Source organism: Lepidochelys kempii, chromosome 10 (genome assembly GCF_965140285.1).
Source record: "Lepidochelys kempii isolate rLepKem1 chromosome 10, rLepKem1.hap1, whole genome shotgun sequence".
Classification (NCBI taxonomy): domain Eukaryota; kingdom Metazoa; phylum Chordata; order Testudines; family Cheloniidae; genus Lepidochelys; species Lepidochelys kempii.
In genome coordinates, this window is record NC_136389.1 from 70,978,966 (window position 1) to 70,999,426 (window position 20,461).

At 50.2% G+C, this 20,461-nt stretch overlaps 1 protein-coding gene across 6 annotated transcripts in view; it reads left to right on the top strand.

Annotated features, from left to right (window-relative positions):
• Positions 1-20,461, top strand: part of NTRK3 (neurotrophic receptor tyrosine kinase 3) — a 455,727-nt gene that overhangs the window by 192,730 nt on the left and 242,536 nt on the right. For all 6 annotated transcript variants that reach the window (XM_073304182.1, XM_073304180.2, XM_073304181.1 and 3 more), the window contains exons 2-3: positions 16,022-16,096; positions 17,654-17,725. In XM_073304182.1, the coding sequence (XP_073160283.1) occupies positions 16,022-16,096; positions 17,654-17,725 (147 nt within the window). The remainder of the gene's footprint in view (positions 1-16,021; positions 16,097-17,653; positions 17,726-20,461) is intronic.

Here is a 20,461-nt window from a genome sequence, read left to right on the forward strand (position 1 = left end):
AACAACTGAGAGATTGTGTTCAGTGCTCAGACTTTCCCTCCCTGCCACTCCGTGCCTCTGCCATTCGGTGTGCTCTAGTCTCGCCCCGGTCTGTCTGTCTCTCGCCTTCTCGTTCTCTGTTTCTCCATTCTCGCTGGGTTCTGTGTTAACATGCAGATTGCGTCCTCTGATAATCTGGGGTGATATATACTCTGAAGCTGGGTCGGTACTGGGACCTCGCAGCCCACGCAGCTGCCTGGGAAGAAAAAGAGTTAGGATTTGCAGAGAATCCAGGAACATGCTGAGATGTTTTCTCTGCTGAGGATCTGCTTTCTGGCATTGAAATTGCTCCGTGAGCCTAAATGGCACCAAAAGGGAGGCCATGTCCTAATAAATAAATTTTCAGCCTCACTGCAGAAAGAGGAGGTGCCATCAGGAGCTTGAACTTGACTTTGCTTCTCATTCCTTCTTTGCAATTATGAATTAGAATGGCCTCTGGATTCCTTGAATGCTCCTGCAAGATTTTATACCGGTCAGTTTAGCACTGGCCTTTGGGAATGCTTTGGAAATAGTCTGGTGTACTCTAAAATCAGAAATTTATCATGCTTGTCATGTGTGTACTTATCACATCTCAGTAAGAGAGGCGCTCAGGGTACCCTCCCTGGGCCATTGCCTTATGATACAGAGATCTGTGCTTAACCTGACCACTGCAGCCTTCTTTCTTAGCCCATCAGCTGATGTTAAAAAGAAGACAGGTGGCTTCACACCTCAAGTGCTGCAAATGGACCACTAGAGGTCGCCAGTGCCCACCTAGTGCATGAAGTTAAAATTTATCGGGCAGTCAAAAAAACATCTGACCGTTAAAGGAGGCTGCTTAAAAGTAAGCATGTTCTGTGCATCTCCTTTGGATTCTTTAACAAGCAAAATCCTAGACATACTACTTTCAAATGAATAACTGTAGATATTGCTCCCACATGGGTGCTGAGAGGATAATTCACAACTCAGTTTATGCACTTACATAGGACATACGTGGGGTGGAATACTGAGTGTGCCACTTTGCCACTGGGCCTGGAGGCAGTTCCATTCTGCATTTAGGTCCAAACAGTTGTTTCTTTAGCTGGGTCTGCCAGGAATCCTAACCGAAATGCCACAGCCCCTTTAACAGAGTCTCTCACTGCCCTATTGTTTCCTTCTACAATAGTTAAAAAAGACCACCCTTGTTAAAGGGATACTGCCAAAGTTGAGGGTGTTTTGGGGGAGGGAGGGCAAAGTTTGATCAGTTATACTTTCTCCCCCTCCCCCCTCCCCTCTAGCCCTGGCTCTATCTAGATAGTGTCATTTGTGCAAAGCCAACTGTCCCCTTCCCACAAAGTACTCTGCAGTACCAACAGCCCAGCACTCATGAGCAATCCTATGCCAACGCACTGGCATGTGCATCTCCAGCTCTCCTGACCACAATCCTACAATAACACAACAGTGGGTCCACTCTGTGGAGGAGACATGTTCAGAAAAGTGACAGATTTTTTTTTTCTTTGATGCTTCCAAGCAATGATGACCAACTGCAGGAAATGAAAACATTATAATCTTGGAAGGCTGCTAATATTACTGCCAGGTGTCTTTGTTGTAGGGAGTCAGCTTCCTGGGGTGTTTGCTCCTTCTGATGGGCCATCAGGGGCTGAGCCTGGGCTGAGGTAATGGACATCTCCCCCCTTGGGGCGTGGGGCAGATGGCGGTGGTGGGGCTGTTACTGCTGGCAGCTCAGGAAGAACAGGCTGTGGTTTCTCTGCAATAGAAGGAACAAGTGGGGGGTAATGGGTACATAATAAGCTATGTGGCCACAGCTTACTCGGAGCCAGTGGCTTTGCTGTGGAGAACAGGCTCCATCCAGGCTAAGGAGAGAGATTTTCAATCCTCTGTGGCAGTGCTGTGAAGATAGGGAGACCAGGGCAGGCCTCTTCCAAGCTCCCAGACAACCGTAAGCCACTGTGCCCCAAGGCCCTTCGGAACAGCGTTCCGCTGGGGAGGGGGCGGGCAGATTGGCGCTGCTCCAGCCCAGCTGGGCATCACTGCCCAGTTGCTCAAGCTTCATAAACATCGCAGGAGCCAAAACGCTGGAGGATCAAAGTTCAGGCTCCTTGGGAGCCATTTAGAAAAACAAATGCTTCGTGGGAGCTGAAAACAAGTCCAGGAAAGATTGGCTCCATCTCCCCTCCTCATTGGGAGCGGGAGCAGTACAGCAGGTTTCATACTATCTGGTGTGTGTGGGAAAACCGGTGCCTGAAATAGCTGAGGAGGGAGGGAAAGGCTGAGGGAAACGGAGGAGGCTAAAGCGGGGCTGGGGTGCAGAGGAGGGAGAGGACAAGAAGAGCTCAGGCTGGGGGAAGGACATGGAATTTGTTGCCAAAAGCTCCTAACCGCTCAAGGAGCCGAAAGACCTTCTGACACTTTGGAGTTTGCAAATCTTAGCTTTTGTTTTTACAGCTTTTGTGAGAGTCAGAGGTGGTACCGGGAGGTGTGGGGGTGGGGAATCAGCCCCCCCGGCCCTGACATTCACATCTGCATCTAAAATGGAAAAAAAGAAACTGGTGTGGAAAAGAGAACTCCTAAATTTAGATTCACATGGAACCTTTTTGTTTTAAGTGTGTGTGGGCGAGGACGGGAAAGGGGGCAGGACTGGTGTGTGCGTGCAGGGTCACGCAGGCGGGGGCAGGGTGGTGCACTCTTCAAGATGGCATCTGCTCTGTGGCGTGCACGCGAGGGCACACCATGGGGGGCAGGCCCCGTCATTCCTGGAAGCACCAGTGTGTCCAGTATCATGGGGATGTGTGAGTAGCCACCCTACCCGCATCTCTGTCGTTAATCGTGTCATCTGGTGCAGCCTGGAGCTTATATACCCTTTGTCCCTCTGGGAGTCTGGGCCTGGTGCTGCACACCAGTTTAGGACAGGAGGTGAAGAACCACCCCGTATCCATTTGAACCCGCAGGGGGAATTTAATGAGGCAGAATGTAATTTAATGAGTTGGAATTTGGCCCGGATCCTGGGCGTAGCACCCTGATCCTTGAAGAAAGTGCCTTTCTGATCTTTACTGACCACAGGGGGTCAGGAGCTCACGCTTTCATATGAAAGACAGCAATAAAACAAGTGTCCTTCATCCAGAAGCCAGGATGACTCTCATTACCTCAGCTACTGTCCAAAGGGTGGCTCTTTGGGGTCCCCTAAGGCCATCTCCTAAGTCAGGCGATGCTGGCCCGTCCTGAGGCTCGTGCTGTGATGGAGATTCTCAGGCAGCAGCTTTTTCCCTTGGGAAGCCCTCAACCCCAGAGCTGCAGGGTAATGAAACATGAACAGGTTTATGGTAATAGTCCCTAATCCAGAGCATATGCTCCTGTTGCACAGCGGATAAGTCTCTAACAAGCCTCAGCAGGGACCGCCTCTCCTGGTGCAAAGGATTGTTTTAGCCATGACTTCATGAAGAAAGCAGGCCCACTGGCAGTGGGCGAGACTGCCAGCCACATGCCCAGCCCAACAATAACAAAGAAATGGCCCCTCTGTGGGGGAGAAATAGATGACTTTGGTCTCCAGGGATGTCAATCTGAAACCTTCCAATGGAGCTAAAGGGAGAGACAGGTTGGTCTAGTGGTTAAAGCGGGGGACTGGGGCCTTATTCTCCATTGCCTTGCAGCTGCTGCATGCCACCCCAGAGGTGGTTGCATTTCAGTAATGATTTATATCTGTGCCAACAGTAAAGTACTGCTGAATTAGAATTCCCTCCTCACGCACTCACCCTTTGGGTGGTGGGTTACACCGGCTCTGCTGGGTGTACATGACGCAGGTGAAAGGCACAGGCTTCTGTGCCCCAGTTTCCCCAAATCTAAAATGCCACTTATCTCATTTGAAGGGCTGTCACAAGGGTTAGTATCTGTAAAATGCCTTATGATTGTTTGATGAAAGATGCTAAAGCAGTGCAAAGGTTTATTAATACAATCGCTTTGCTGTCTGACCCTGGGCAAAGGTGGGGCGGGGGTGACACAGTTAAGGGACACGAGGGTAGGATGTGGATTATAACAGCACTTGTGCAGAGCTTAACAATGCACAAACAGAGCCTCCATTCCGTTCCTCTGATGAAGGCAGATGGTGTTAGCTGAGGTGAGGTGACATGCCCAAAGCCCCACAGAGAGTCAGAATCAGGAATAGAATGTAGGAGTCCTGACTCCCTGTCCTGTGTGCAGACCATTAAGCTGTGCTGCCTCATAAGGAGGACTGAGGGGGCAAATGCAGTTCTCTGTTGAAGGCCTTCAACAGAGCTTGGTCCCAATGAGCAAGAGTTTCGTTTGTGTGAGCAGAAATGCTCTGATTAAGCAGTTGCACTAATTGCTTCCGGAGGCCTAAAGCTCTCGCTGGGGAACCCAGGGCTCCGTGCTGACTGGTGCTAACAAGGTAAAAAGGACATGACATTAAGGAGGGTGTTCGTGAATGAATCCCTGCCGCTGCTGCCACCAGCCGGGTTTCGTCTCGGCTGCTGTACCTTGTGAAGCAGCTTGTTCTCCCTTTGCAGCATCGAGGCAGAAAATCACGTGTAACTCTTCTGGCACTGGGAAGGCCCTGGCTCTAGTGTGCGAGAACAGGAGAGCTCGCTATTTCTGGCTTGTGGCATTGCCTCCCTGGTGGTGTGGGGCAGGCAGTTGTCAGCTGATAGTTCTGAAACAGGAGCTCTGGAGCCAGGACAACCAGCCCCATGAGACAGGAAGAGAGGGTGAAGGCACTACCCTGGTGAACTGGAGGAAGGATGGTGGTCAGGCTTGCAAGGGGCATGTCTTCACCATAGTCAGCCTGAGGGATCAGTGCTGGGGTCTGAGCACCCAGATCAGCCTAGCCTGGGTGTGAGCAGCCCTTCTGCAAAGCCCTACCCAAGTTACCTGCACTGGTGCTGCGTTGCCCCATGTGTGTTGCTGAGAGATCAGGGAGCATATCCCATAGAGCTCGGCCCTGCAGTGAGCGGAGGTGCTTGAAGATTCTTCCCCTTTAAATTGTGGGAGGACTTGTCTGTCTGTTGGGGAGCACAGGGAGAACTGGGGGACTGTCCGTAGTCAAATGGTTTAGCCTGCAGCCTCACTGCAAAGTGGGTGGGTTACCAACCTGAGTGAAAGCAGCCCCTGGGCTGTAGCCTACACCCCAAGCCAGGCCAGCTAGCCTGGATTGAAAATACCACTTAGCTCAGCTCAGAGGGGTTTTGAGAGTGGATTGGTTAGGGGCAATGCCCAGATAAGAGCCTGGACTAACTCTGCAGTGAAGACAGACCCTAGGGGTCTGTCTACACTGCAATGTAAGCTCAGGGTTAATAGGATTTGAGTTAGCAGACCTTGGGTTTATTAACGTAGGGCTTGAGTGTCTACACTCATTTGTAATGCCATGTTAGGAACTGTTGAACCCTGAGTCCCAACCTGGGTCTCCAGCATCTACACTGCATTATACAGGCTTGAGTCCAACTACCTGTATCCCAGGCTTCCTGGTGGCTTCCTAAAATATGGCTCCTCTAGCCCTTTGTTCATGGTGCGGTGTGGGAAAACGAGACGGTCCACAGGACAAAGAAAGTCAGCTGTGGGATACTTTTGGTGGACTCCCAGAGCATGAGTCCAGTGGGTCTGTGTCTACACTGCAAAGCAATAGGGCTTGAACCCTGAGTCCTGGCTTGACTCAGGCTCGGACCCTCAACCCCCATGGGGTCCTGGGACTTTGGGTCTGAGCCCTGGGTTAGTGCGATTTGTGCGTAGAGGGAAGAGGGCTAGGCTTGAGCCTGAATCTGAACCCTGGGCTTACACTGCAGTGTAGACATACCCTTAGAGGATGTTGAAAAACAAACCCAGGCACGACATGCAGAGAATGTGACACGTCGATGCCCCACCCCATATGTAACATAACATTCAGCAAGGAATCAATAACATTGTCAGTGACTCTCTTCCCAACCCCTGTAACAAAACTGAAATGCAGAGCCTAAACCTCTGGCCTGAGTTCTTATGGACTACCAGCAGCATTGTGTAGCTGGGCACAGCATTGGTGCCTGGAATAATTCTATATGGATTCCAAGCAGAGCTTAAATATACCACTTACAGGATAGAGGCTGGTTTTCTAGAGCATCTTCTGTACTTGGATGTCTCTCTATGGCAATGAATTTAGATACTGCAAATGAGGCAGCCCTTTAGCACTGAGCAATAGCTCCCGGGTAGCCTGGGACAACAAAGCGTGTTTTGGTGAGAGGGGAGACACTGGCTGGGACACTGAGCTCATCCCAGCTTGCTTGAAAAGTGTCCTTAAAAAAACAAATTCCACACCAGATACCGCTGGTGCCCTGAGAACTGTGGTGGGGCTCGTGAGGACAGAGGAGAGGGATTCTGCGGGGAGAGGAATTCACAGTGATCTCCAGGATCCTGCACCTAGATGAGAATGTCTTCAGTGTCTCAGCAGAGACAACGCAACGCACCACCAGCCGCAAACCAGATTGCAAGATGCGTTGCAGAGTTATTAACTCAGTGGCAAGGGGGAGAACTCAGAGGCTTTGGCAAAGAGAGCTGCAGAGGGGAAGGTTCTTGCAGCTGCATTGTTTGGCCAGGCTGTGGGGGAAGAGGACAGAGGAAGAGGCAGTGCTAAGCAAGGATGGGAGTAGAAAGAGGAGGAGTTGTTTTATCTATCCCTGAGGGACAGTGGAAGATTATTCCCTACAATCTGTTTCCCCTCCCGCTTGCTATGCACCTGCTCTTTCCCCATGATGGCGCTCCAGTGGGGTGATGACTCCACCTCCCATTGCAGGAGACTCAGATTCCACACGGTCAGGAGACTTTTAATGATATCAATTTAAATGCTCCTTGCTTAATCCCATGGCTCCTTGTTCTGTCCCTTTGGATCACCCTAAGTAGCTCCTCTCCCTGCATGGTGATTATACACTGATAGGCCCTCTTAGTCACTGTTGGGATGAGGCAGGCATCCTCTGGGCACGTCCACACTGCAAAACAAGCCCTGTGGCAGCAAGTCTCAGAGCCCATGCCACATGACTTGAGTTCGTGCTAAGGGGCTAAAAATAGCAGTGTAGACGTTCCCTCTCCCCCCTCACACCCTGCCAGTGGGTCTCTCACCTGGGACTCAGAGACCTTCTGTGGTGGGGTAAGAACAATTCAGCCTCCACAGCCCATTCATGTCTTTGTCTCTCTGGAAATGCCAAACAGATGTCTGAGCTGGGATGTTGGGGCTGGGTCCTATGTAGGATTCTGGTGCAGTGTCACATCTGAGACCAGAATGCAGACCTGAATACTGTTTCCTGCTAGCTATGGATCGGACCTGTCCGTTACTAGTTTCTAACCAGCAGTGCTGTTTGTTCTGTTGTTGCACCTTTCTGAACTAACATAGTTCCTCTAAATTATCCCGTATAGACCACTAGGTTATGCGAGGTTGGGGTCATGGAAGGGTAACTGCCTCATTGCCTGCTTTCTTTGCCTCAAGTACAGCGTCTCTCCTCACATGCGCTCTATAAGGACCTGGCTAGTGGCACAGATTTGCATGCATAAAGAGTGCTGTGTCACAAATGTTATGTTTTATGATCATTACCTTGACAAATCACAATTACACCCTAGGGTGATGCTGATTATTATTTCTCCAAAGCTGGAGTCATTTTTTTTCCCAGTGACCTCGAATTATCCTCTAACAATATAAACTTCCTCAATGCTGGGAGACTTATTTTTATGTGCCCGTGGGGAGGGGGTGTTGAGGGGAAATCCATCCATTTAATAGGGAAAATATTGCCCTTGTAAGTATTTATGTGTCTGTATTTCCCTTTGATGCTCAGTTACTGATTCAATTTTATAACTTCCATGTTGAGTGAATTAAGTCTTTCATGCCTGTAGTTATTAAATGTATGTGATAAGTGCTTTATAATGCTGTAAAGGGTGGCTTGGTTTCTTTACAGCTTCCTCAGAAACTCTTATGGAGTATGCAGGTATGGGTGAAGGGAGAATGCAAATCAGAGACCTGTGCTCTGTTGTTTAATCTCCCTATGTAAAACAATGGTCTTCATTGTGCTATGGGCTTTCTTCTCTCTCTCTCATGGAGCATGCAAAGTCGCGTGGCAAGGCTGCAGTCAGGACAGACAGTTTCAACTTAACCTTGCAGTGGTTTGGAGCATATCTTCAACTGCTCCCTGGCACAGGAGAGGAGAATCCAAAAATCAGATTCCACAATACCTCTCTTCTGGGGCTGAGCTGAGAAGCAGGGCTGAGTTATGACAAATAAGGACTGATTTCTAAGGAGAGGTAAGGTTTTTTTTTTTTTTCAGTGTGCTTAGTAGTGAATGAACTAGTTCTGGATGTCCCATGAATGTGACCTACACGCTGCCTCTCCCCTAGAGCAGTTGGGGTCAAGGAGAAAGCTGAAGTCCTCCTATGCAACACTTGCTAGACAGCTGACTTGGGTAGTTTAAGAATGCTACTGAGAGCCACAGATGTCCACATAATCTAGGCAGCGAAATTTCCTGCCTCTGCTGGACTGGAACTGTAGCAGCCTTGTGGAGAACTGCCCTGAGGTCTGCCTTTGACCTCGACTAGCCATGCTTCACCTTCCCTTACGTGTCCTCGGGCTCCAACAGCTGACTGAGGTGGATTGCCATTGGCTGGATGTTTAGGAATCAGTAATTAATTGAACTATGAATAGCCAATGGCCAGTTACTTAGGAGCCACCGTTAGCTGAGTACCAAACGCCACAGGGATTTGAATGCAGGTGGAGCTTGGCGAGTGTGCAGACCAATTTCTCTTGGGTTCCTGCGCGAATCTGAGAACTTTGAGGGGAAGGAGTGACTGCTGTTCACTGAAGCACTTGCCCCTGCCTGGCGTGGGGAGTTCAGTACAGTCCTCCCTGATGTTGCCTCTAAGCCCACAGGCACTGGCCAACAGGAGACATGATGTTTGATACCGGGGGGTTGTAAATGACGGGGGGGGGTCTGTGTTCACCAGGGGAGAGAGACCTCGAGCTGTGCACAGCTCCTGCACTATCAGATAGGCTGCCATTACCTGAACACTAAGGGGGGAGGAGCAGAGACACTCTGTGTGGTGGCCTCTTTTATTCTCACTGGAAGGCAAAGGCCTCTTCACATGCACCCCCTCTTCCTGCCTACCAGGAAGGGTTTAGCAAAAGCCAGCCAGTGCAGGCTGATGGGGAGCGGTGGGGTGGAGCCAAGTCTGTCGCTGTTCTGATCTGGTGGAACTTTCCAGGAATTGTTCATTTATTCGTTGTCAGTTATTGCCTTTGATCCCTGGACTGAGCCTCTGAGTTTTGAGGTTTTCACAAAAACTCATCTGAAAATTAAAAGGGGCGGGGGAGGGGGGAATTGCTCAGCACTGACTGTGAACCTCTGGGCAGCAGCACCCCGCGTCGCTGGTGTGACTGGGGTTATAACAGAGGGGGCTCCTAGAGAAAACTTAGGGTGCTGCAAGGTCGGGGTGTAGGTGCTCTTCCCTGAGTGAGTGCTGACCCCGGTGCCCCAGCACAACACTGCAGAACAGTGTGGGGGGTACTTAAACGTGGGTCCCAGGCCTTCTGAATCGGTACTGACTCCAGGGCCCCAGCATGGGGGTAGGAGGTGATGAGCAGCAGGGAGCAATGGCCGTGACACTCTCTGAGTCAGTACCGACCTCCGTGTCCTAGCCCGGTGCCAGCCCTGGTGTGTTGCTGGAGAGGGCTGTTCTTCAGATGGAACATAAAATCTGTCCACTGGGTAACGAATCCATGGCACTCCAAGTCGGAGTGCTAACCCCTCAATCCCTGGCCGTACTCCTTCCATCTCAGGGAATTATTTTGCTGGCTTTAAATTCCCCACGTGGTTTCAGTCAGAGACAGGATTCTTCGTAACTTCCTTTCTGTCCTGCACCGTGTGTCATGTCGCTGTGCGGCTGCCTGCATCTTCCAGGCTAGCAGAGGTTAAGTTCAGTGGAGGAAGAGTGACCCCTGTACGCAGAGCTAGTTAAATGCGTTGGGATCCATTGGCACTATGTAACCATCAGTCTTTGCTAGTATCATTGTGACGGGACCGGCACCGAAAGGGTGGTGACGTGGGCAGCGGCAGAGTGTACTCTGTACTGCAGTCATTAGCAGGATGATGGGGGCTTTAGAGATTGCCTGGAGATGACACCAAAGACTGTAGAATTGACCCAGGATCTCTAGCATCCCATCTACAAACGGCAGTGGGTCCAATGGATTGTCAGCGACTCATTGGTATTCCCGCAGGTAATTGCTGCTTTGCATTGCAGTGGCCTCCCAGATCGGCGTGCCAGTCACAAAACATGCTGAAGTGGGTTTCAAAGGAAGTCCTTGAACCTATCGACTTTTTAAAGTACCCGTCAGCCTGAGTTGCACGGCCTGTGGCTTTCTTTCTCCTGACAGCTGGGGAGAGGCAGAGAGCTGGATTCTATTGGCTGCTGCTTTTAAAAGAAGGCCCCCTTCTCCTGCCCCCGCCTCCCCACGTTCATAGCTGCGCAGTCTGGAGCTGGTCTGCCAGACAGTTTGTTTATAATGCTAAACATATCGGATAATTGAAAGCTAATGCTCCTGTCTAGATCACTAGACATAACACGCCTGGATGACAAATCAATTTCCTCGTTGCCCTACAGGGGTGTGCAGTCAAATGCGCGGTTTGCATTTCCATTGTGCGTGTGTTTGTTTGAGTGCTGCTTGCTTGCTGGAATCCAGTGCTTATTTTGCAGTCCAACATCCAAACACAAATGTGGGCCTTGAGCTGCGTGTCTCTAAAGGGGCCGTGTCATCTGCTCAGGTGTTGTGGAGAGAGGACATCCTCATGGAAATCCACCCCAGACTAACTAGGCAAGACACAAGTTGTGTGTGTGTATGTGGACTGTATGTAGAATGTAGTGTCGGCATCTCTCTGGGCATGTCTCTGTAGTGTAAGGCATAGGGCTAGGAATCAGGACTCCTGGGGTCTGTTCCCAAGACTGCTGCTGACTTGGCACATGATCTTGGTCAGGTGGATTTAGGCCAATATTTTCAAAAGTGGCCACTCCTTTTGGGGGCTTTAGGCTTTTTTTGGGTGCCCAGTTCAAACCGCTTGCTAGGGGTCTGATTTCTTGGCGGTGCTGAGCACCTGTAGCCCTCATTACTTCCAACTGGTGGTGTAGATACTCAGCACCACTGAAAATCAGATTCCAATGGAAGCGCCCAATGTTAGTGAGTGTTTTTGAAAATCTGACCTCCAGCTTTCTCTCTGTATGTCTGTTTCCTCCTCTATGAAGTAGAGATGATGAGACCTCTGTTTTGTGAAGCGCTTGGAGATCCATGGGTTAAAGGGCTAAGTGGTAGGATTGTACCGCGCAAACTCCCACAGGCTGTGTAACTGACTAATAACGAATTTCAAAAGAGTGAAACATCATAGCAAGAAAACGCTGGGTTCACTGCTCATAGCAAACTGCAATTCAGGCTGGGCTGAAATCAAAAGCCTTTAGTATATGAAAGTGACTCAGCGTACGGTGTTGTGTGATTACCATGTGTGTCTGCGTGCGTGTGTGTGTCTCTGGCTGTCTATGCCCTCATATGATTATAGGTTATTAGCATGTGAAAGGGTCACGAGCTTCCCTCCTGGGGCAAGAGGCAGGAGCCCAGGTTTGCTGAGCTGTCTTTGCAGGCGGCAGCAGTCTGGTGTAAAGCCACTTCCACAATGGAGGAACAATTCTAGTTGCTCATGTGTGTGTGAGCTATGGGGACTGGATGCTGGCACTAGGGATCTTAGTTCTGTTTCCCAGTCCTCAGCCATCATGTTCCATTATATGGACAGAGAGTGGCTCTGACAGGGAAATTAAACAGGGAGCATTTGTATTTCATGCCCATGAAACAGAGGGACATGTGGTTTGCAAGACTCCTCTGCTCACCTCAGGCCTGGGCCATGGCACCCACAGCTATTTGAGTGCTAAGCCTTAAGTTGTCTTTCTGCCAGAGTACGGCATGCCTGTCCTGCAAGCACGCTTATGAGCGGAAGACTTGCTCGATAAGAACCCGGAGGGTAAAGTCCGAACTTAACTTCATCTTTATTAACAAACTCATGAACAGTGATACAGCATAAAGTCTAATCTTCTCCCTGGGCTATTTGCTGCTTGGGTTCCTAGCTGAGAGCTGCTTAGCCCATTCCCTCAGACACTATACTCCAAACCCAACATACCGTACATCTGTCATGGCAGCAGCACTAAAGCCTGGTTCCTGATGTCCTTCTCCTTCCCACTGGAGGGCCCCCTCTCTGGGCTTGACATTGCTGGGTGGCGGAGATGGCTTCAGCCCGCGTTTCTGTCTCTGCTCCAGTGTGTTTTGTCCAGCCTATCACAATCCTCATCTCTTCCAGTCCTGGAAGCCCCATGGTGCTCGGAAAATGTACCTCTGCCCTTTCTCCCTAATAACTGCAATACCACTTGGAGTCTGTTGGCCAACTCCTTCTGGCCCGAGTTCTGTTCTGCCAAGGATTTGCAGAAGCTTTGTCCATTGCCCGGGAATTCAAAATTGCTTGAATGTCCCTGTTTCTCAGCCCACCCGAATGTAGGTTTAGGCTTCTCCAGGGATCGGCAACCTTTGGCTCGTGGCCCGACAGGGAAAGCCGCTGGCGGGCCGGGACAGTTTGTTTGCCTGCAGTGTCTGCAGGTTCGGCTGATTGCAGCTCCCACTGGCCGTGGTTTGCTGTCCCAGGCCAATGGGGGCTGTGAGAAGTGGTGTGGGCTGAGGGGTTTGCTGGCTGCCGCTTCCCACAGCCCCCATTGGCCTAGGACAGCAAACCGCGGCCAGTGGGAGCTGCGATTGGCCAAACCTGTGGATGCTGCAGGTAAACAAACCATCCCAGCCCGCTGGGGCTTTCTCCTTGCTTGGTTGCAGTGGGAAGGTTCCTCCCCCTCTCCAGACTCTTGCATGAGTTCATCTGCTCTTCTGACTTTGACTACACCGGGGCCACTTGAGAGGCCACTCCACCTAGGGGCTGAACCTGCTGCCAGGGATGGGGACAAGTCAAAGCCTGAGATCTGATCAGTGTCTCCAAAGCTCTGGACCTGGCTTCCAAATAGTCACTTTTTACATTGACTAAATAGAAATATACAGGGATTTCCCCCCACCCACAAGTTGTAGTCTTTCTTCTCTTGTGAATACACCTTAGGGTACAGGTCGAGTGGGGAGCAGAACCTGCCCTGGATTTTTGTAGTCTCTGGGGAAAGAAGGTCTGAACTGGATTTGTGGTTTTTGGGATGGACTGAATACAACTCCCAGCAGAAACTAAATTACATGGGCCTTAGCATGCTCTGTGACTGAATGTGAAGTTAAGTGGGTTCCCACGTCCCTTGATCTCTGTAGTAGCTATAAACTGAGGCCAAGGTTTAGGCATCTATGGTAGATGCCTTCAGATTCCAGAGAGCTGGCAGTTTATGGCCCAACAGCTTGTTAGTTCAATGTGGGAGGAGCTTTGCGTGCCAACCAGTGTTTCCCACTGAGCTTGCTTAGCCCCTGAGTGTGTCTGTTGGTGTGAAGGGTGTTCTTCCCCCAGGCTTGAGGACGGGGAAAGCTCCTTTCTGTTTCCAACATGAAAACTCATGTGGGAGCAGAAATGACCCCATTGTCCTCTGAAGGGTGGTGAGAGGGACTGGGATGAGGAGCCTGTCACCTGTGGGTCACTGATTCCAGTTCAACCTAGGTTTGTATGTGTGTCTGATCAGTGGACCACCTGCAATGAATCGGTGGGTCTTGCCCTACTTCCCTGTAGACAAGGGTCCACTTTACACAACCGACTATTGTCACGGATGTTAACTAGCCCTTTGTTGGCTGTGTCAGCAATGAGGTCAAGCACTGAATGTGCAGGGGAGACAAAACTCTCCTCTGTTCTCTAGGTTGGGCTCCCACCTGCTCAGGATTGAGTCCCACTAACAGGAGTCTGTGCCAATTGGGGTATATCTGTACAGCTCGTGGCAGCGAGTCTCAGAGCCTGGGTTGACAGCTGTGTAGATGCTTGGGCTCTGAAGCCTAAGGAAGGACAGGCTCCAGAGCCTGAGCTCCAGTTTGAGCCATAGTGTCTATACAGCTGTTTTTAGTACGGTAATGTGAGCCTCAATCTGCAGGCCTGGGCTCTGAGGCTCGCTGTGTAGACGTACCCTAGGAACTAAACAATACAGCAGTGCCAGCTTTGGTTTTTCCCCCCATTCTCAATAGCACGCCTGTCCGACTGCCTCAAGTGTGTGAGGAACACATTGTAAAAACACATTTTATACACTAAGCCAGATACCATGTCACGTAAACACGCCTCAGCTAGCAAAGAGTTGAACCCCACCCATTACTCCCATTAGCAGAGTGGATAAATATGTGTGTTGTGTAGCTGTAGCCACTTCACCTTGAATGGTCCCTTGAAATATGTATTAACTAGTTATGCCAAACAACTTGTTCCACCTTGTATTTAGCTGTAACACTGAGTACGTTTCCCTGACCCGAAGAGCTCTGTGTAAGCTCAAAAGCTTGTCTCTCTCCCCAACAGATGCTGGTCCAATGAAAGATATTACCTCCCCTATCGTGTCTCTCTGGATTAAATGTGTGACCAGGTCCTTCCATTACCGTTATACAGTATATCGCAATCACCCCAACCAAAGCACCTCACCTCAAACCCTGCTTTGCAAATCCAAGTTCTGGCCAGGAAAGGAGGGATGGGGTGTACAGTCCCCATCCAGGGCTTGGCAGGGAAGGAGTTATCCCCCTTCCTCCTGGCTGGAGGATGGCCCCCTGGACTGGGACTTGTGAGCTGGGTTCAAATCCCTGCTCTGACACACTCCCTATGTGACATTTAATCTCTTTTGAGGGGCTTTTGAAGATGAGCTGCCACTCAAATCATTCTTCAGTGTCATGGAGGCCACCCATAGCAGGAGCCCCACAGGCTCCCCTGCTTAGCCCAGGACCACAGACCTGCCACTGACTCCTAAGCTGTTGTTCCCTCACCTGGTGAAAGACCTGCAGAGACTCTGCATGCTTAACTTTGGGGACACCTGTGCCCCATTATACACAGGGGTGCCCCTTCCCCATGTGCTGAAGAGCCTGCTGATTGGAAACGGGAAATCAGATCTACCGTCGTCAATACAAATTCTGGTTGGTGGATCAGCTGTCTGGGGGGTTGGAGTGCCCTCTGTCCTTTCCCTGGATCAGTTTGTGATGAGGGCTGCTTTCAGAGGTGTCTGCCTTCCGGAAGCTTCAGAGACCGGGAGCCCTGAGGTGGGCCCTTACCTCTGGCTCTTGCACATGGGGATGTTGTATGTTGTGGCTGGGCTGGACCCATCCGAGGCCATATTGAAGACTGGATTTTTTGAATCTGTGGGGGTCAGAGCTGAGTGCACTTGAGCCCTGAAGGGACCTTATCTGTTTGTTGGGCAGCTCAGCCAGAGGAGCAAACCCCTCTTCTCCCTGGCCACCAGGAACAGGGATCCAGAGCCAGTTTGGGGCTCAGTAGCCGCATTTTTAAATTTTGCATTAGCCTTTTGCCCAGTGGCTCCGGTGTCTCTCATGTGGGGATCTTGATCCTTATCTCTGCTTTACACATGGGCAGAGTGAGACACACATGGAGGGGAAGTGACTTGCCCAAAACTCCCCCCTCCCCGTTGGCTACATTAACCATTAGACCCAGGTGCCTCCATTGGCCCCTTAATAAAATATTAAATGATGGGACCAGAGGAAACCCAAGGTGATGGCTTGACCCCCAAAGCTGCAGAGAATAGGAAATAATAAAAAAAACAAGAGAAATTGTTTTTGGGGGGTTATAATGGAAACCACATGAGCTCCAGGGTGCCGGAGCAGCAGCTTATGTGGTGTTGCAGATGCAATAGTGTCTATTCCCCACACCCTCCCCCTGCATAGGGCTTTGGGCAAAGCCAGGGAGTGGATGTCTCCTATGGACAGTTTCCTGGGTGTTGCCTGGGTCGTGCAGCACTTCTGCTGTGTGGAACAGACTGACTGTCCTGTTGTACCTAGGGCTGAGCCTTTCCTTCCTCTCCACAGACACATAGAGAACTGGAAGAACTTGCAGACGCTGAACGCTGTAGACATGGAGCTGTACACGGGACTCCAGAGGCTGTGAGTATCATGCATGTGTGAGAGCGAGAGACCTGAAGGGTGGTGTTGGCGGCAGCCAGTTCAGGCTGCGGCGGGGAAATATTGCTCCTTTCATCCTACGGCCTCTGACGTATGATGTTGAGAGCATGACTGACGGTTCCCAGGCAGATGTAGAACCTTGCCTTTCTCCTTAACTTTTGCTGCTTTCCAGTCCTAGACGGAGCCCTGGTCAGGCAGACTGTGAACTTCACACAGCTTTGCCAATACTCTTCAGTCCTAATCTGGATCACCCCCTGTTGGTCCAGATCTGGGTCCATATGCTGCACTGCTCTCCTAAGATGTGAAACTCCAGCTGTTTCTATCTGTCTGGTTACTTACATGGCTCCTATCACAGTAGCAGCTGAGTGCTTTGCAGTCACAACGACTGTGTCCTCAGCATACCCTTGTGAGGTAGGGAAGTAGTCGAATCTCCATTTTACAGAGCGGGAACCGAGGTGGTGATTTGTCAGTCGCACGGGAAGTCTGCGGTACAGCCAGGAACGGCGCCCAGACCTTTCAAATCCCATTCCAGTGCCTTAAACTGTCCCTGTACCTCTCTTGATCAGACACTGGATTATGCCGGGTGATGGTTCTGTAATGTGGACAGATGTGCACCAGGGGTTAAGTTGTAATTCTCCAACCTCATTTCAGTTGGAAACCTACAGTATATCGCTCAGCTTCCTGGACTCAGCTCCCCAGCGAGCTGTGCACTGAACCAGTCCCCAGGCTGGGCTGCTGGTTGAGATTTAGTGTAGAAAAGCTGCAATGGAGTCTGGTATTTTGTCCACAGAGGAGATTAAGAAATCATGGCCCTGGGGGCTGATTTAGCTCTGCCAGAGCACAAGAGGAAGAGAATCCTTCTCGGCTCTTCTTATCATGTTGGGAAAAATTCACTTGTCCTCAAGTGCTCAAAGCAAACGGATTTTCTTCTGGGTTAAATGTGTGTGTGGTGCTCCCCAAAGGACGTATATGTCCATCACAGATCTCTAGAACAGTGGGCCCAAGGAAACTATGGACCAGAAGTAGCAAGGGCCGTGGGGGGTGCAGTTAGGATTGAGGGGCACTGGCAGAGATTTGTTTTGGGAGCTCAGGATTGGAATAGCAGGGAGTGTGGCTGGTGAAGACCGAAGTGCATTGATAATGCCGCGTGGGGAAGCCCAGGGCTGCAGTAGCAGGGAGTGCTGTGGGTCAAGATTGCGGTGCATTGGCAGAACTGCGTAGGAGAGGCCTGCACAGCGGCTGCTCATGCTACGCCTGCTCTTGACAGTACTAGGTCTATCAGATTAAATTGAGACAACCAGACTCCTCTCTATTTGTGACCTTACCCAGGTCTTCTGAGGCTAGAGATTAAACTGTTCACCCCTCCCCACGCTCGCTAATTCCCTGAGCGTCCGCTCCTGAAACTGTCTTGCTCTGCCTGTCGCTTTCAGTTTTATGGGCATTGTCTCTCGACCGTCTCCTCGAGTTTAGCAAAGGGTTTTGAGTGCCCATTGATCCTCAGTCTTTACTTCATCACTGTCCTTTTAAATCTCCTTCCAGGACAATCAAGAACTCAGGACTTCGCAGCATCCAGCCGCGAGCTTTTGCCAAGAACTCTCATTTGCGCTACATGTGAGTAACGTAGCCCTCTTGCCCCGCTGTTCCCTTTGGAAAGGTTATCTCCAATGCTGTCACCCCTCGGGGGGAAGCCAGGGGCAAGCGTGAAAGGAGAGATGCAGGAGGGAGAAGGAGAGAGAAGTAATGAAAGGTGAATTAAGGAAGGGAGTAGAAGAGAAGAGTGAAGGGGATGGGGGAGGAGGGCACAGAGAGGGAGGTCTGGGGAAAGTGAGAGCACTGAACAGTTCTCTCCTGCTGGGAAACCGACACATTTAGGTGTCTAAGAACTGGGCTGGCTTTGATTGTGGCTGTAACCAGTGCTTGCCTCATTAGCACCCCTGCAGCGGCCAGCGGAAGTTTCCCTTTCTGTGGAGTTCAGGGGACTGCGGGCAGAATGGTGGTGGCAGCATGCCTTTAGTGCAGAGCCTGAGCCTGCACTGCTCATTAACATGTGAAAAATACAGAGGGCTTTGCAGACACAGATCTTGCTGTCGCTTCAGGCATGTGGCTGACAGCTGTGCTCCTAATTATTGACTTGTTAAACGGGCATTTGAGGTGGGCCCAGGGCACAGATGCTTCCTGCTGGAGGTTATTGGAGGATCAGGGGAGATGGTAAGGAAGTGGTGCTCTGGAATTTGGTATGGGAAGGAGGCAAGCCAGTAGGTAGCGTCCAGTTTTCCAGAGGAGTATCTGGGAAGGTTGGACTGTGTCCCATGGAACGTACAAGCACTGGAGGCTATTGGGCGACATTTCTCTCTTCAGAAAAGGCTGGAGTACCAGCATGTGTGCAAAATGCATCAAGGGCCTGAAATAATTGGGTCTGAGTGAGTGATACGGGATCAGATCCCTCTGAGCTCCAGCATAAAGACGAGAGGTGGGCTGATTGGTTATTGTGAGTTCCAGTGCATTGTGTGTGAGCCCAGGTGCTTGCTCTCAATCGTGTACTGTCAGACATTTCAATGAAAACTGGTAATAACTTACAAAAATAATCTTTTTGATTCTATGGGCATGTGTTGCCAGCCATATGGGCATGTTACTAGTGAAAAGAGATGGGGTAGACTTGCCGCTTGATTGCGTGCACAGAGCTCACGTTAACACAAATGCCTAAAAGCTTCATTGTGAAAGCTGGTTACAGTTGCTAAGTGACAGCAATGTACTTACCTAACATTTGCAAAACCCAAGCACTTAAAATCAAACACATGAACAGTTAAGGATGTCACAGAACTTGAACTGCCCACCTAATAAACACACACTGTTCTTACTGAGCAGAAAGGAATGCACATTTCATCACAATACAACGGTTTTAATTCTGACCCATGGATTTTGTTTTTAATGTATACTCTTGGCTATTTTGGTTGGGATATCTAAATATTTTCTTTGACGGGATACTGTTGAATGGGGAAATTGCATAACGCATTTAGCACCGGACAGCTGAATTGTGTAAAATAGCTATGGTTGCTGTTTCTTGGGAATAATATTGTCTATAATAGGTAAGGAGCATATCTATTGATTCATGGTATTGTTGTGTAGGTGAACTTGCATTAGAGGCTGATCAATATGTGCCATTAGTGTGTACCTATGCCATTATTACTTTCAGAAAGAGTTCAGTTTTGTAGTTTGAGATGGCTGGACAAATCACTTTTATTTCGGGTCGGAGTTAAGGCTGATGTGTGGTGATGAAATGTTTGTTTACTATGTGGGCCATGTAAGATTTAAACATCCTTAGCTTGAGATTCGTTTCCTTGCCTTGAAGTGCTTGGGTCTGCTACTATAGGTACCTACATTGTTCAATTGGTATCCTTAACTTTTTTTTTTTTTGTTTAAACTAAGTAGCTGGGCTTTGGTGGTATGTCCTAGGCATGCTTAGTCCTTCACGTGGGACCATGGAGCTTGAGAGGAGGAAATATGTCTGTTCTTCTGACTGTTGTACTCCTGTCCAGAGAAAGCTCAGTCCCTGGTTCTGGTTGTTTGTTCAGACATATCATCTTGCTGTAGGGCCCTCTCCATGCCTGATGGTCACGGTTACCTGCTTCCTATAGTAGCTTGGATCATCTCTGGAATTACCTGTCTGCTCCACGGAGAGATTCCCTGGTCACCATGCCAGCCACTCAAATGACAAGACCTCTCCTAACTCTGGCATTTCACAGTGTGAAGAGCTGTTGATTTGAAGTAAGAAAATGTAGCGTGATGATGGGAGAAGCCCAGACCTGGGGCTCTCTGTCCCGCTTTTCTGTTCATCGTGGTGTCTGACCTCATGTAAAGGCTGGAAGTTCTTAGCTCTTAAACTTCCCGATCCTAGAGGAGAAGTGGCTTTAATGATAACACAAAAAGGTGATTTCTGAGATAGTGGAGTGAGATAGATGGGGGCAGGGCAGGATTCTGAGTCCAACTGGACCAGGATTTGGGCTGCTGCTGGTTGTCTAGATCAGGGATGGGCAACCTTTGGCACACGGCCCGCCTGAGAAAGCCGCTGGCGGGCCGGGCCAGTTTGTTTACCTGCCGTGTCTGCAGGTTCAGCCGATCACAACTCCCACTGGCTGCGGTTCGCCGTCCCAGGCCAATGGTGGCTGCAGGAAGCGGTGCAGGCCAAGGGTTGTGCTGTCCACTCTTCCCGCAGCCCCCATTGGCCTGGGACGACAAACCCAGCTGCGATCAACCGAGTCTGCTGATGCTGGAGGTAAACAAACTGTCCCGGCCCGCCAGCGGCTTTCCTTAATGGGCTGTGGGCCAAAGATTGCCAATCCCTGGTCT